This window comes from Solanum stenotomum, chromosome 1 (genome assembly GCF_019186545.1).
Source record: "Solanum stenotomum isolate F172 chromosome 1, ASM1918654v1, whole genome shotgun sequence".
NCBI classification, from domain to species: domain Eukaryota; kingdom Viridiplantae; phylum Streptophyta; class Magnoliopsida; order Solanales; family Solanaceae; genus Solanum; species Solanum stenotomum.
In genome coordinates, this window is record NC_064282.1 from 55,359,790 (window position 1) to 55,376,138 (window position 16,349).

General features: G+C 30.3%; 3 protein-coding genes across 3 annotated transcripts in view; 1 reads left to right on the top strand and 2 right to left on the bottom strand.

Moving 5' to 3' along the window:
* LOC125853830 (probable acylpyruvase FAHD1, mitochondrial) overlaps window positions 1–2,756 on the top strand; it is a 7,685-nt gene extending 4,929 nt beyond the window's left edge. The window contains exons 3-7 of the mRNA XM_049533581.1: window positions 1,259–1,311; window positions 1,453–1,515; window positions 1,640–1,690; window positions 1,767–1,884; window positions 2,466–2,756. Of these exons, the coding sequence (XP_049389538.1) occupies window positions 1,259–1,311; window positions 1,453–1,515; window positions 1,640–1,690; window positions 1,767–1,884; window positions 2,466–2,575 (395 nt within the window). The 3' untranslated portion in view covers window positions 2,576–2,756. The remainder of the gene's footprint in view (window positions 1–1,258; window positions 1,312–1,452; window positions 1,516–1,639; window positions 1,691–1,766; window positions 1,885–2,465) is intronic.
* A 261-nt stretch (window positions 2,757–3,017) lies between these two features.
* Window positions 3,018–4,571, bottom strand: LOC125853816 (uncharacterized). The gene is made up of 3 exons (XM_049533572.1): window positions 4,006–4,571; window positions 3,670–3,902; window positions 3,018–3,585 (listed from the first exon to the last, which is right to left on the bottom strand). The coding sequence occupies exons 1-3, from the start codon at window positions 4,477–4,479 to the stop codon at window positions 3,315–3,317; spliced, it is 978 nt and encodes a 325-aa protein (XP_049389529.1). The 5' UTR covers window positions 4,480–4,571; the 3' UTR covers window positions 3,018–3,314.
* Window positions 4,572–5,302: 731 nt separating this feature from the next.
* Window positions 5,303–8,693, bottom strand: LOC125853814 (uncharacterized). The gene is made up of 3 exons (XM_049533568.1): window positions 8,155–8,693; window positions 5,855–6,093; window positions 5,303–5,744 (listed from the first exon to the last, which is right to left on the bottom strand). Exons 1-3 carry the CDS (start codon window positions 8,632–8,634, stop codon window positions 5,459–5,461), a joined length of 1,005 nt encoding a protein of 334 aa, XP_049389525.1. The 5' UTR covers window positions 8,635–8,693; the 3' UTR covers window positions 5,303–5,458.
* Window positions 8,694–16,349: the final 7,656 nt, after the last annotated feature.

Here is a 16,349-nt window from a genome sequence, read left to right on the forward strand (position 1 = left end):
GCTAGGAGATGTCCTCTGTTGGAATGCCTTTGCAGCGAGCTGAGAGCTTTTGTATATAGTGGTCTAAGAGTTCAACTAGCTACTACTTTGGTTGGTGGTAGTTGAGTCAAAAATGGAGTCCTATCTTAGAAGTGGGAAAGTAGCTCCTTTATTTATGCAATAGTTGCTGAGCCATGTCTTAGAGAATGAGAGAGTAGCTCTTTACCTAGTGATCAGACAGTTACTTTTTTTTATTTCATCTTAAATGATCGTATTGCCCATCCAAGTATGATCATGTATAGAAGATTGTATCACATGTTACAGGAACGATTGTATGGCCTGTCCAGGGACGAGCGTATAGTCTGTACAGGGACAACTGATTGATCCGTCCAGGGACAAGCGCATTGGCCATTTAAGGAAGTACGTGTCTAAGTGACATTGTGGACAATTTAGGAACTATTGCTCAACCATGGTATCACTAATACAATAAATTAGATACCAGCGTCGAGTCATTAGGCAGAGTAAGGTCGTTAGGGGCTGCCCAAGTAAACCCATGGCAGGCACGTGCTATTTTTGAATACTATAATGACAGGCTACAATAAATGATTTTCGAGGCTCAAGTTACACGAAGTAGATTATTGGGCAGCAAGGCTTTGATTGAAATAGATTAGAAGTAATTAATCTGGATTCAATTTTGTTTGCTTGCTTATTTCCTGTTTCTGTTTTGTCGGAGAATTTTCACATTCCACCCCATGCCACAGAATGTTGCAGAACATTGGCTGCTTTTGAGAGTTTTTGTTGTTTCTATTTGAGCACAAAATCAAGTTGAGGCTTGCCATGACATTTGTGATCATTGTGAACATCAGCCAAGCTGTGTGGGTAGCACAGCCACTTCTTGGGCAATAGATTTAAGACCTCACTGAATTCCACCTGAACAATTTTGGGTTGCTGGTCCTTGGCTTAGGTAAATACTAAGGTTCACTTGTCTGCTTTCAACTTTAATCTACTTTTTTGCTGGAAATAAGTTTATTTAGAGTTATTCAAGTAGCTTATTAAGCTATGTCGATCGATTTTGTGGGATACCCTTTTTGTTTTAAAAAATGGAAGCAGTGCAACAACAAAACAAGGTTATTTTATTTGGGGATTGTTTTTCCTCTTTCTGTGTCTCAGTTCTTTAGACAATATTCATCCATTCACTTTTCTTCTGAGCCTGCATTATATTGTTTGTCCCAATAAATATGTGAACTATAATCAGGTGGTTGAACATTCTGTGTTTCAGGCTATGCACTTGGTTTGGATATGACTGCGAGGGAGATCCAAGCTACTGCAAAGGTTTGCATTCCTTTACATCATATACTTTGTATACCAATGTCCATTTGTGTTATTTATTTCTGTTCTTCAATTATTACTGTTTGACCTTCATTGTCATTCTCAAGGATGACGATACCAACTTTTACCAATTCAAACTGACAGTCTGCAGGCCTGCCATGGACTGTTGCTAAGGGCCAAGACACATTCACTCCTATCAGCTCAGTTGTAAGAAGTTTTGGCTGCCATCTGTTGGTTATCATTTTCTCTTTGTTTTTCCCTTACATTTAGACGGTTTTATATGTCATTGTTGAGATTATTTGATGGTCATCTTTCCTTTTTTTTCTTGCAGTTACCACTGTCGACGGTGCCAGATCCCCATGACATAGAATTGTGGCTGAAGGTGATAATTTTTTCTTGTTGCCTGCTTGATGTTGGTCTTCACAACTGCAGCTGATCAATGATCTGCTACTCTGCAGGTTGATGGAGAACTTCGGCAAAAAGGCTCAACAAGAGATATGATATTTAAGATCCCATATTTGATTAGCCACATAAGTTCTATCATGACTCTTCTCCAGGGAGATGTTATTTTAACTGGTAAGACGATTCATGTTACTTCTTTGTTCAATTGATAAATAGCCTTCAGCATAAGTTCTTTTTCTTTTCTCATTGCAGTTTATTATAATTAAGAAGTCATTGAAACATTTGCAATTGTTAGGTCTGGATTAATAAACTGAGGTCATTAGGCTTCTTCTGCTGTGAGCTTGGTGTTTTCTTGATATATATGTGTCTGATTTTGAGAAGAGGAGCGTGTTTTTGTTGGTCTGCTACGTTATTGGATCTCTCTTGGCTTCCCTCCATTGGCTGTTCTTTAATAATTTACTTAAAGGCTCAATGTTTGTGTATAAATTGAGAAACAAAGGAAACTGATTTGGTTTACACTAATCTTTTTTCTAAAAGAATGCTGCAAACTGGTTCTGTTAATAACTAATTTGGTAACCCAACCCATTGTTTTCTATATTTCACTGAGCAATTAATTCTGTTACTTATCGAGATCTGTTTCTAAATTTCAGCAAGTTCACCTTGTTTGTTGGGAACATTAAAACGTTCTTGTTCAAGTAATACAATTCTTGTTACAGTTAGTTGACTCAATGTTTCGATTTGCTGAATTTCTGTAGGGACTCCCAAAGGAGTTGGTCCTGTTAAGGTTGGTCAAAAGATTGATGCTGGCATAACAGGCCTCCTGGATGTGCACTTTGATGTTGGAAGACGCCCAGGAGCAAATTAAAACAGCAGTGATTCACTATAAGTTATCTTTTTTTGTTTGTTGTATACTTGAACCACTTGTTTGTGGATATTCTTAATTTTCCCTCCCATGATTACCCAGATATGTTGTACAATAATAAATCCACCAACTTGTATCTTTCAAATAAATTTACAAGTTGAAATAGATGCTTGATTTTTCTTCAGTGATATGCTTATCTGTACCCTTTTTAGGTGAAAAATTCCTTGTGTGAATGCAATCAGATTCTTTTGATTATTGTTTTTAGTATCCCACTGGTATTTGTATAAGAGCATCTGGTTTCAGCAGAGCTTAATCAACAATGTCGATTTCTGTGTATTACTTCCCCCCTCAAGTTTAGTGTCTTTGTTTTAGTGTTTATATATATATATACTCCATCTGTTTCAATTTTTTTATATATTTACTTAATGATAAGGGTAAATATTGGAAGAAAATAATAAATTTCTCTTAATTTGCTAAAATGGACAAGTAAAAATGAAAATTTTGTTTCAAGTAAAATGAAACGGAGGGAGTATACTGTTTCTTTCTATTCCTACCTTTCAAGTTTTGGCAGTAAAGAAAAAGACATTCTGAATGGGAATTGGAAACCAACTTTATTTAGGTTAGGTGATAGTTGATACTATTTGGAAAAAGATACATGGCGTTGATACTAGAATTTATTAAAGCATATGAAATGATTCTTGTACAACTCCATTTTCTGGTTTTGTGTAACTTCAAAGGAATATCAAAGTGCAGAAGTTTCAGAGGAAGAAAAGCTCTGGAAGAAGACATGGATGTGTTCGTTAACTTCATCAGGCTTTTCTTGTTGAAGAAAATGTGCTACCCCTTTCAAGATAACCACATCTTCTAGCAAAGGTACATTTTTCTTTAACCCACCCTTGTTGATATAAAACTTGACTCCTGCTGAATTATAAGTTAGGTCCAAATCTCCCACTATGAACTTAACTGGTACTTCTATTTTTGCCCCCGTCCACGGTGCTGTCAGTTCCCAGTCTCTGCATTTCAAGAATAAGACGAATCAATTATGAGGTGAGTAGCTAGTGGTAACTCTATCATAGATAATAAAGGTAGGAACTTACAGATCAAGTGCTCTGTAATAATTCAATCCACCAGTGAAGCCAGTGTGCTCATATTTGGTAGCATAGTAATCAACATCCTTTTCAGTGAGCCAAGGGGGTAATATGACTGGAGAGTCGTCAAATGGCTTTCCTTTAGGCAACTTTAATGGTTCAGGGTCTCGGATAGTCAGCATCTTCTCCAATACTGTCTTGGTTCCTATTTGAGCAAACTCCTCTTCTATTTCTCCTGGCTCCTTCACAATTATATTAGTATGAAAGGTTGATTAACTAGACCATCAATAGCCAAATCAAGTATTCAATTTAGATGGAGAGAAAAAAGAAGAAGATGATATAAACCTGGAATCTTATAATGTAGTATTCATCTCCATAAATAGCGCGCAGAGCTACAATGGGCCTTATAATGGGGTTTCTTGGGAAGAATGGCACACTCATATTCACAAGGGCCTTGATCTTATCTGGTCTATACAAACACATAGCCCAAGCAATCATAGCTCCCCAGTCATGGCCAACTAGAAACACCTTCTGGTCAGGGGCAATGATGTTAAGGAGTTCCACAAGGTCACCAACAACATGGAGGGTGGTGAACTTCGTGAAGTCACCTTTGGGTGCTCCCGTGGTATCTCCAAAACCTCGGAAGTCCGGGGCCACCACACGATAGCCGTGAGCTGCCATGAACGGCATTTGGTGGCGCCACGAGTACCATAGTTCCGGGAAGCCATGAAGGAATAGAACTATTGGGCCTTGACCCATTTCTGCAATGTGCATGTTTATCCCATTCACTCGCATTGTCTTGTGTTCAACCTTCTCCATCTCACTCTTTCTGTCCCTCTACTTGAACTTTTTTTTTTTCTTTAGATGATCATTCTTTAGAGTTGAACTGCTTTAATTTATAAAGTGTATAAAGTTGGTGAAGTGGAGCAAATACAAGATGAGAAAAAGTTGGTATACATATACTTCCACAAGTAAGAGTTATTGGACTCTTAACTTGTTTCTTAACTCACGCAAAAGGTTCTTGCCCATTTTGCTCATATCGTTAGTTACGTGCCTTTTACAAACTTGTTTTAAATTTTGTCTTCTATCTTATAAGAAATCTTCAGTTTTACCCAAAAGATCTTCATTTTAACACAGATTATTTCTTCTATTCAATTTGTGAATATCCCGTAGAAGCAGAGGAGGAGCTAGGATTAGAAGTTTGGGGGTTCTAAATTTCTTTTAGAAAAAGTGGAAATCATTTACATACTTTCAATCAATTTTGTTAGAGATTCACAAGTTAATATACATATTATTTATTTAATTTTCTAGTATAAATATAGGATCTACGGAAAAGCTACTGGGTTCGTTCGTTCCCACGAACCCCCACTTAGCTTCGCCTCTGCGTAGAAGATGAGCACTTTAATGTTGTTCTTTTCAAATGATGTCTTTCCAACTTTTGTACTACTAAGAAAGTAAGAAGATATTAGTTTGTATTTTCTCCTCTTGGCTTTTCCATGTGAATCATATACTGGTGTCCGTATTACTTAAAAGGAATAATTAGTTACGTTTCCTCTGTGCCTTAATTTATGCATGATTTTTTCTTGATAAAGCACAAGAAACTCACTGCTTAATATTTTCTCAAGAATTGGAAGAAAAGAATCATTATTAGTTGCAAGAAAAGTGCAAGAAACTCCAACTCCAATAAAGAACAACAAACCGAAGCTCACATCTGGTTAATCAATCACCATTATTTGCACACCAATCAAACAAAATAATAGTAGTACATGAGTTGAAGCAGGGAAAATAATTAAGTGATCTAGAGAATAGCACAGATGTTGGAGTGATTTTTAGAGGATGAAATTTTGCTAATGTAGTTGTAAATATGTTCATTAATTTCTTTAGGCTTTTCCTGGTGTATAAAATGCCCAACACCTTGTAATACCACAACATCCTCCAAGAGTGGCACCAGTTTTTTGAAACCTCCTTTGTGTAAATAATCCTTGGCACCAGGAGCATTGTAAGTAATGTCAAGATCACCTACAATGAATTTCACTGGTACTTGTATTTTAGCTCCTGTCCATGCTGCTGTAACCTCCCAATTTCTGCAATATTAATTATTCACAATCCAAATATGAATCTTCTAGTCTTCTTCGTGTGTTGTGTTTTAACTATTGTTTGATAAAATAAAAGTTCAATTAAAGTATGGTGTTACCGGTCTATTGATCGATAATAGTTCAATGCTCCAGTGAAGCCAATTTGTTGATATTTGTTGGTATAGAAATCAATATCTTCGTCAGATAACCAACCAGGCAATTCATCAGTAGAAGAAGTATCTTCAAATGGTTTGCCTTTCTTCAAGTAAAGTGGACCTGGGGTTCTATATGTTAGGAATTTCTTCACAACATTCTTGATACCCAGCTCCTCAAATTCACCTTCTATTACTCCAGGTTCCTAATAACAATATATAAAATAATCAAACAAACTGCTAATTAATCAATTAATTTACTGTATGTTAAAAAATGAATGTTCTCGAAAGAGAATTTTTTAAATAAGATTTCATACTCTATTCGTTAATCTAAAAAGTGCTCCGTAAAAGATCATTTCGATAAAGCAAAAACTTCAAGTACAAAGGTTCTAGTATTATCGGAATATAGGTCTTTTACAAACAGTTTCCTTTTTCTTTTCTTTTCTTTGTTTCAACTGCTACACTCAAGTTATATAACATTTAATTTAGTACTATTTTTTTTTATTTCAATTTATATAATATTTTTCGTTTTTCGAGAATTACTTTCTTTGTTTCAATCTATCAACTTCCTCCGTTTCTATTTACATGTTATTTTTATTAAAAATAGGTGTTTCTTAATATTTCATCCGTTTCTATTTATATGTTGTCCTTATTAAAAATAGATGGTAATTAATACTGGTCATTTCACAAATTCAATACATAAATAATATTATTCTTCCTATTATTAATAGCCTTGAAAGTACTATATTTAACCAATATAAGAAAATTAAATGATTAATTCATGTTTATTGGTCAATTTAATTATTTGTCATATAAGATATATGAGTTTGACCATAAAAAAATTCGGGAGTTCAACTCTGCTAATCTTCAAAAATCAAGCAAAAATTAATTTCAAACGCCTACAAATGAAATGAAACATGATGAAACACCCATAAAATTTGTAGGTTTCTTTTCTTCCTACTTTCGGTCATAGGGAGTAATCAAATTCGATTCAAACTGTGGTTCAAACAGTACAAGAAAATTTGTTTTCATATTCTACTTACTAATTAGTTATTAATTAATCTAAAAAGTAGTAGACGTTTTTAAAAAGCAAAAGCTTAAAGTACAACAGTTCCCTCAGTTTTTTCACTGCTACACTCCAGGTATATACAGGGGCAGATCTACGTTGGACGAAGGGGGTTCATCCGAACCCCCTTCGTCGAAAAATTACACTATATATATAAGATTAAATTTTTAATATATGTGTATATATATACTATTGAACCCCCTGAACATACACCAAAGGCGTAGCTCAGTGGCGTTGGGGTTCAAGAATTCGCTCTACTGCGCACGAGGTCGCGTGTTCGAATCCGGGCAGAGGCATTTCTTTTACCAGCTTATATTAAGCGTTTTAATTTATTTTTTAAAATAATAATGCAATCAGAAAACGATTTTTAGTTCCAAAAAATTAAAATGCTGATTGGGAATTTAGGATTTATTAGTTTAATCCCTAATTATAAAGTCAAATATTAAAAAATCCTTTTCTTCTTGATTCAACCGTTTAATCCGACCCGTTTATATCCGATTCGACCCGTTTATCTATGGATATTATTTACGTGATTAATTTTTTTTGAACCCCCTTGATGAAAATCCTCCCTCCGCCACTGGGTATATACCATCAAGCTAGTAGTAGTATTTATACTTTTCTTTGTAATAAACAAATAGGAGTATACCAACAAGGGTTGTGGTGGAAGGATTTCGTCTTTGTTAGGGAGTGTTTTACCTCTAATGTGGGACTTTCTGGCGCGAATCCGAATTTAGTCGGATTCCAATGTGAGTACCGAACACCGGGTGGGAAACCAAAAAAAACAAAAAGGAGTACTAAATTTTCCTCCAATTAATGGCCCTCCATCCAATTTTCCTCAAACTCATGAAATTATGGATCAAATTGTAACAACTTATTAATCGAAACAAAAATACAAATAGATTCAACATATAGCTAACAAAAATATCAATCGCACAATCAGTACTATTCCAATTCAACTTCAAAACTCATTGACATATATATATATACTTTACTAATGTAATGAAGTATATCTCTATTATCAATCTAAAACCATTTTTGTTGGATCAAATAATTAAATCTCTTGCTAGAAAAAATATATCAACACAATCGGAAATCTGTGAAACAAATCAATCTTACTATGATAAATTTGTTCGATTCATAACCAATTTAATATAAGATACACAATCATTAAGATAAAAATAGATGAAATGAAGGATCGCACCTGAAATCTAACAACATAGTAGTCATCTCCATAAACCTTACGCAAAGTCTCAAGTGGTTTCTTGACAGGGTTCCTAGGATTAAAAGCCACACTCAAACACACAAATGCCTTAACTTTATCAGGTCTATACAAACACAAAGCCCATGAAACAACAGCACCCCAATCATGTCCCACAACAAACACTTTCTCCTCTTGTGGTGCAATATTATTCAACAGCTCCACTAAGTCACCAACAATATCTAGGGTTGTGAACTTGTTACAATCATCATTAGGTGCACCCGTGGTGTCTCCGTAGCCACGTAAATCCGGAGCCACTGCGCGGTAACCTTGTTTAGCCATGAATGACATTTGGTGTCTCCATGAGTACCAACATTCTGGGAAGCCATGAATGAAGAGGACTATAGGGCCTTGACCTATTTCAACAAAATGCATGTTTATTCCATTAACAGCTATTGTTTTGTGCTCTACTTGACCATCCATTTAATTTTCTCAAGAAAATATGTTTGTTTTAGTGTGAAGAAGAAGAAGAAGAAGGAGAATGAGATTTATGTGGATTGTTTGCTTTGTGATTGTCATAATATATATAGCCTATAAGGCCTATTTTGGGACTCCGCTCCTATTTACTTGTCAAATATTTTCTAACTTATTTTGTCTTTTTACTTGTCATTTTTTTGACAAATCAAAGGAAGAATAATCTTCTTTTTATTATTACCCTCAATTTATTAACATTGAGTTAATGTCTTCAAAAAATATAGTGAGTAAATATGTTTGGAATCCTATCAATTATTAATAGGGCTAAAATGATAAACTCACTGTACCAATAATTATTTTCTTAGTAAGTGTGTCAAGTTAAAATTTGACAAGTAAATAGAGACGGAAGAAGTATGTAATTAAATTACATGTTAAAATAATCTTACTCCCCTTTTACATACACTTTGTTTGACAATATTTTCTTAGAATTAATTAGTCGCCTATAAATAGACTAGATTCTAAATTCTTAATGAGTTAATTTATTAATAGACTAGTATCAATGTTTATAACTTGTTTTTAATTATAATTTTTAAAAATATTTCTTTTTAAAAATTGTACTCAATTTAGTATCACCACATAAATCGCGACACAAAAAATACTTTTCATCTGAACCTTCATATTCAGTTAAAATATAAGTATCCTATTAATTGAAATTGGGTGGAGTATATATAATTCTGTTGTTTAGTTGCCCATGCAAGCTTTTGCTTTTAATGCTTTTGCATGTGAAACAGAAACAAGGCCACTTTGGCGGACTTATTAAATTATTACTTAAAAAGTTAGAACCATCTTTAAAACTTAATACAAGAAAAATTAGTAATATTTTTTTCATTTTACCTTTTTACTACCTTCCTTCTATTTTAATGGTCACTTCAATTCACATTCATTAAGAAAAAACAATAAATATAATATATAGTTTACAAATAAATTACTTTTATTTATTAGATATTCCTTGAGAATGAGTACTATTAAGAAAAAATAGTTTTTTAATATTCTTTTCGCTCAATTTTAATTGTCGTATTCCGTTATACAAGAGTCAATTTGACTAAATTTTGGAGCTTAATTGAATTAGATTAATTCAATATTTTAAATTTGAATTTTAGATATTTAAAAACTATATAAAAAAGCTATAAATTATTAATATAATGAAAAAAAAATACATCTTAGAATGTTGATCAAAGTAGTTTGACTCACAAAATGCGAAACGTGAAAAATAAAAATGAACAGGGCATGTAAAAGATTATAATCGGAAATAATTACTAATTTTGTCTTAATTTTTGAAGCGATCATTTTGGGATAAGGCTTTAGCTAAACAGCACAATAACATGTTTAAAGAAACTCCCCTATTACATGCACTTTGTTTGACACTATTTCCTTATTAATTAGTTTGTTATAGAAAAAATGTCATATATTAAAAGCACTTTAACATTAAATTTTCCGTTTCACTTTTTATAAGTTAGTCTGAAACCTAAATGATGAAAAAGAGAGTCAAATATACCAAAGTAAGGCGTACAAAACTCTATTCAATATTCTACCTATAATGTACGATTTCATATAAATAGAGTAAATATATAATAAAGAAAATATATATCTTAAAATGTAAATAGAAACAAAGTAATCATAGTCTCTTTCTAATTAATATATTTTTAAGAAACATGTCAAGAGAAACACAATAAATAATTTTAAAAAGGAGAGAGCTTTCTAATTGAGTACTTTGAAATAATTGTCTATATTGTTTAGTTAATTTTGCAAGCATTATTATCATCTATAAGTTGCCTTCGCTAATATACTCCTTTGTTTAGTTAATTTTACAATCATCTTTCTATTAGTTTTTGCTCTTTTTTTAAAAAAAAAAACTATATTAACTATAATGTTTAAGTAAAAATATAAATAAAGTGGGCAGATTCTAGAAGTATATGTATATATAGAAATAAATATTTTTGTTCAAGTTTTTACTTTAGATTCAGTTTCGTTAAAGTCAAAATTAGAATTAAAAAAAAAATTGAAATAGTAAGTGAGAACTTTGCCAAAAATAAAAATAAAAAGGAGAAGAGGGATAATCAAACAAAAAAAAAAATGAAAAAGGTTGAAAATACCAATTCCGAATCAGCCGCCAGGGTTACTTTTTCTTTTTGCTAATTTCATATACTTTATTTTCTTATTATGAAAATCAATATTAGGAGCAATGTTAAAAATAATATAATTGTGTCATCTATTTAAATACCGAAAGAAAGAATTTATATACAGTAAAAAATGTAATCAATTCTAAGGTCTTAAATATATAATAACATTTTACACATTCAAAAAAGGAAAATATTCAATAGCTAAAAAATGAAATGAAAATTATTTGAGGAAAATAGTAAATAACAATTTTGTCCACTACAGAGATTTTTAATGAATGACAAAAAATTCAATTAACATTTCGAAAACTTTCATGATTTATAGATAAATTATACGACATAAATTAAATTGAATTGCTTTTAATTAAAAAAAAAACTGAATTGGGAATAATTGTGTTGTTTAATTGCCCATGCAAGTTGTTTGAGGTTTATGCTTTTGTTGTATGTAGAGACAGTGATAAGGCCACTTTGGTGGACTAATTAATATTTAATTCTATGGATATATTTATTAAATAATATCAGGATGACTTAAAAAGTTAAACCATCTGTTATTATAAGTCCAGTCTTTATTAATTAAGATGGAATCAAATATGGGGTATAATTATAAGCTGGCAACAAAAACTCTTGGTACCTTTACAGTTTACAGGATACACATGATCATACTTTTTAGGGAAAACTATATTCCCACTATTCCATATTAATCGATCACTTTTCATTTTGCATGATATTTAAAAATTATAATTAAAAAGATGATTTTATTAATTCACTTTTTTAAAAAATTCTTGAAAATTCTACAAATAAATGTGAATATATTTAAAAAGAATTAATTGCAAGGATAATATAGGAAAAAAATAATTAATGTGTTCTTGATTTAATAAAATGATCAACTAATATGAGACAACTATATTTAGTATAATGATCAATTAATATAAAGCGGAGGGAGTACAAAATACACCTTAAAATTAAACTATTGCAAAATAGCCTCCTTCCATATTACTCCTTCCGTCCACAATTATTTGGCAGGTATACTAAAAATAAATGTTCAAGATTAATTGTTAATTTAAACAATCAAGAAATAATTAGTCACTTTTTTCCAATTTTGCCCTTAATGATAGTGTAGTTCAATTGAAAAGTTATGTGGACTTTTGGTATTCTTGGTATTGTAGAGTTATATTAGTCAAATTACACCTTGTATTAAATTTTTCTTGAAAGATGTGCATGACCTTACCTTGACAAACAATTGTGGACGGAGGGAGTAATTTAAAAATGTCCAGACGGCCAAAAGTATTTATCCCAGATGCCCTTTAGTTTGCACAGAGCCACAGACCAATGCTCCTTTTGTTCTTCTTTTTTATCTTTTCATTTATTGTTTTTGTATTTCAATGTATTATTTTTGTCAAATCATTTATTAATTTTGTCTTATTGTAATTAATTTTGTCCCCTTCTCATTTATTATTTTCATTCTTACTTTTATGTTTTTTCTCATTTATTATCTCGTTTATTCATTTTTACTTGTCATATTTGAACTTAACACACTTAATAAATAAAACATATTTTTTAACAAAAACAAAAATAAAATATAAAAATAAAAATATTAACTAACTACTTTTAGGTTAATCAAAATTTTAAAAAAATAAATAAATTCACTAATTTATTTACAAAATTACTCATTCATTAGTGATACTGTGTTGCTATATGATATGTTGTGATGATATCATTGAGAAATGAATTAGTTGTACATGAATGAAGGTAGGAAACCTTAATGATACTATAGCATTATATGAATATATTATTATGATATCATAATATATGAATATATTGTTATGATATCATTAAGGAATGGGCAACTTTATAAATAAATGAACGAAGGAAACCTTAGTGCTACCCAGGGGCGGCTCTACAGCTTTGAAAAAAACGTGATTGCCTTAGGCCCCCAAATTTGAAGGGCCTCATTTTTAAAAAAAAATAATAGGTTATAGGTTATAAGTATTTTTTTTAAAAAAATATCGAGTATTACTTGTAGAAAATAAAAACATTTCATAAAAGAGTAAAGAAGTAATAGAAGTTTGACAAATTATGAATACTATATCTCAAGAAATATTAAATAATTGGCTATAATAAACTTTATAAAAAATATATATTCGAATTTAAGACCTCCATTCAGATTTGGCTTTAGACCACTGATTTATTAGAGCCGCCTCTGATACTACCATAATAGTATATTCATGATATATTGTAATTGTATCATACATAATCCGAAGAGTGTTATAGATTATATGAAATAGTCCTTAATGATATAATATTAATATATGATATGTTGTGATAATATTATGAAATAGTCCTCATGTTGACTCATAAATCAAGACTTCGAATAATGTACATTATTTTCAATTAAATAATACCGCGTAAATTAAATTGGATGAAGTATAATTCTATTGTTTAATTGCCCATGCAAGTTATTTGCATTTTATGCTTTTGCATGTAGAGATAGAGACAAGATTAAAGCATTAATGGTATTTTGGTGGACTTGTTTAACTCCATAGCCATATTAAATAATATCACGATGACTTGAAATGTTAAAGCATCTTTTATGACAAGTCAGTCTTTATTATTATATCTGTATAAAAAAAATAATTGGAGTTTTAAATTTGAATATATCTCTTAAAAAATTACTTATTCTTAAAAAGTAGAACATAATTTTACTAACTTATTTTGTATATATACATTTAAAAAATGTGATTCTTTAATAAGTTCTTGATGATAAAAAAGAATATCATTAGTATTTTATTATTTATGTAAAACATTACTTATTCTAAAATATCATCTATTTTAAAATGGAGAGTATTTAAAATAGAATCAATTATGTGGGATAAATATAATCCAGATAAAAGCTTTGAATAAATGTATCAGTATTAAATTTTGAATTCAATTATCAATATTTGAAATCATTGTCATAAAATTTAAAATCTATAAAATTAAAATTTTGAATTCGTCTTTGTCCGCTCCTTAGCTACTCATGATAAACGTATAAATATCCCTTATACATGCACAACTCTGTTTCACATAGAGACAGAAAGTTGGACCCAAAAAGGTGATGTACGAACTACTGCACATTCCTAGTAAAATAATGGACTAATTAATATATTATGTATTGAAACAATTTTATCCAACTGAAAACTTTGCAATTGTTCAAAACCATATAAAACCTTTCAAATGTATGGTAGACATCGAAATTTCGTAGGATTTTATAGAATGAGATATATTTCAATTAGTTTTTTTGGAAGTTATTTTATTCTAAACCTTAATTCATGTCTATATAAAAAATATTACATTCCTTTGAAAAGACATTTCGAAAATTTCATAAATCCATGGATATTAAAGAGATCAAGATATGACCTCCTACGTAGTACGTACGTTCGAGAAATATGCCATTAACGACCCTTGAATCAAAGAGATCTCATGTCTATATAAAAGATATTATAATTATTTAAAAAGTCATCTCGAAAATTCCATAAATACATGGGATATAGATCAAGATATGGCCTCCTACGTACGTTCGAGAAATACAACATTAATGGCCCTTGAATCATGGAGAACTCATGTCTATATAAAGGATATTATATTCTTTTAAAAAGTCATCTCGAAAATTCCATAATCAAGATATGGCCTCCTACGTACGTTCGAGAAACACACCATTAACTACATGTTTGTGGACATTTTTAAGTGCTTAAACCTTCTATTAAGTATCCTTTGAACCCTTACCTTGATCTTTAAATTCGGAAAGAATTGTTAAGTCTTTAAAAATTAATAAAGAATTTTAAATTTTCTTTAAAAATTTAAATGACAATTCTGTTTCAAAAAACATATTTTCGCCAAGTTTAAAGAAGTTTAGAGATTTTAAGTGGGTTGACCGTGTTGTGAAATTTGGAGAAAAAAAAAAGGCAAACTACATAAATTTCACTAGTTTAAATTCTAATTACTAGATTTCACGATAGTTTTGAAAATTACTTCTTATACCATATTTCTTCCTTTGGAAACATGTATCATTACTCACAAGATACATGTATCCCACGGTTATAAAAATCGAGATACATGTTTAATTAATTCTTGAAATATTAATCAAATCCCTTAATATAAGGAGGAAATCAAGGAGTATACTTATGTTTAATTAATTTTATTTTATTACTCTTTGAAATAATAAATTCATTAATATTATTAATAAAAGATAAAAACATGTATATCTTGGTTATAAAATTTGATTAATTTCAACTTGTTACTCTTAAAATAATAAATTCACTAATTTGATGTATCTATTATCAATATGTGATGTATCCAATAAAATAAACACTTAGATACATGATTGTACGATATCTAGTATTAATTTCATGTATCTAGTATTAATTTGATGTATCAAGTATCAATTTTTTAAGGAAAAATTACTTATATACACACATTCACTTACCTTAATATCCATTTATCCCTACCATTTTAAAAAAATTCAAAAATCCCTTAATTCCCCCAATTCATAAAATCTTCCGGATACATAAATATTTCACTCCTATTTTCAGCCTACACCCATGTTTCCCACTCCCCATTTCACTCCATTTTATTCCTAAATTCTCTCCACTTATTTAGCAGTTACAAATTTCAAATTCATTTTGATTTTCAGAAGGTGTCTCTCTCAAGTTTATCAATTAATCTATTTTTGAATTTCAAAGCTTTTCTATTTTCAATTAATGATTTCAAATTATTCAAGAGGTAGATTTCTTTCCATCACTTCAATTTTTGATTTCTTTTATTATTATTTTTTAATTTTTCATCTAAAAAATTAAAAATAAATTACCTCCACCCCCTGCCCTAATTGAAATCTTATTGAACCTTTGCAATTTTAGTTAATCATATTGTCGTTGAAAAATTTTCTTGAAAAATATTTATTTTCTTTTAATGTTTCTACTATTGAAAAACGTCCAAAAATAAGAAGAAAAAAGTTGGATCTACCATAGCACGGTCATCACTATCAAAGATACATATTTTTAATGTATCTCGTTTATTTTGAGTCTTAAATTAGTCTTTGTTAGTGTTATCATTGATCTGATACATCACTGCTACAATAACCTTTGTTTTATGCAATGTATAATGTTCATATGTAAGGTATTGATACATAACTCTAATGTTGTTGAATCTTTCATTAGTGTTTATCATGTTCAATAGAAATATACTTGATACATAAACTTTCTGTTATTTATCACACACAAAAAAGAAGCTATTTTGAAACAATTACATGTATACTGTATTTTTTTTATTTTAAAATATAGTATTTCTCAAACAAAATAAGATACATAAATAATAATGTATCATACATTAATTTTTTAGTTATGATACGTAAATTCAAATTTATACTAAATATATCTGATACATAACAATTACCAAACAATAATGTATCGATCTCAAACTTAAAATCTTATGGGCAACACTTTCTTATTTAATATATCTAGTAGAAATACAACACTAATCAATTTAAATTGAAAGGATCTTCATGATCTCAAA

Coding starts and splice junctions, on each gene's coding strand:
- LOC125853814 (XM_049533568.1), bottom strand. CDS start 8,634: ATGGATGGTCAAGTAGAGCACAAAACAATAGCTGTTAATGGAATAAAC. Junction 6,094..8,154: donor ACTATGTTGTTAGATTTCAG/GTGCGATCCTTC, acceptor TATTGTTATTAG/GAACCTGGAGTAATAGAAGG. Junction 5,745..5,854: donor TATTATCGATCAATAGACCG/GTAACACCATAC, acceptor TTAATATTGCAG/AAATTGGGAGGTTACAGCAG.
- LOC125853816 (XM_049533572.1), bottom strand. CDS start 4,479: ATGGAGAAGGTTGAACACAAGACAATGCGAGTGAATGGGATAAACATG. Junction 3,903..4,005: donor ACTACATTATAAGATTCCAG/GTTTATATCATC, acceptor ATAATTGTGAAG/GAGCCAGGAGAAATAGAAGA. Junction 3,586..3,669: donor TATTACAGAGCACTTGATCT/GTAAGTTCCTAC, acceptor CTTGAAATGCAG/AGACTGGGAACTGACAGCAC.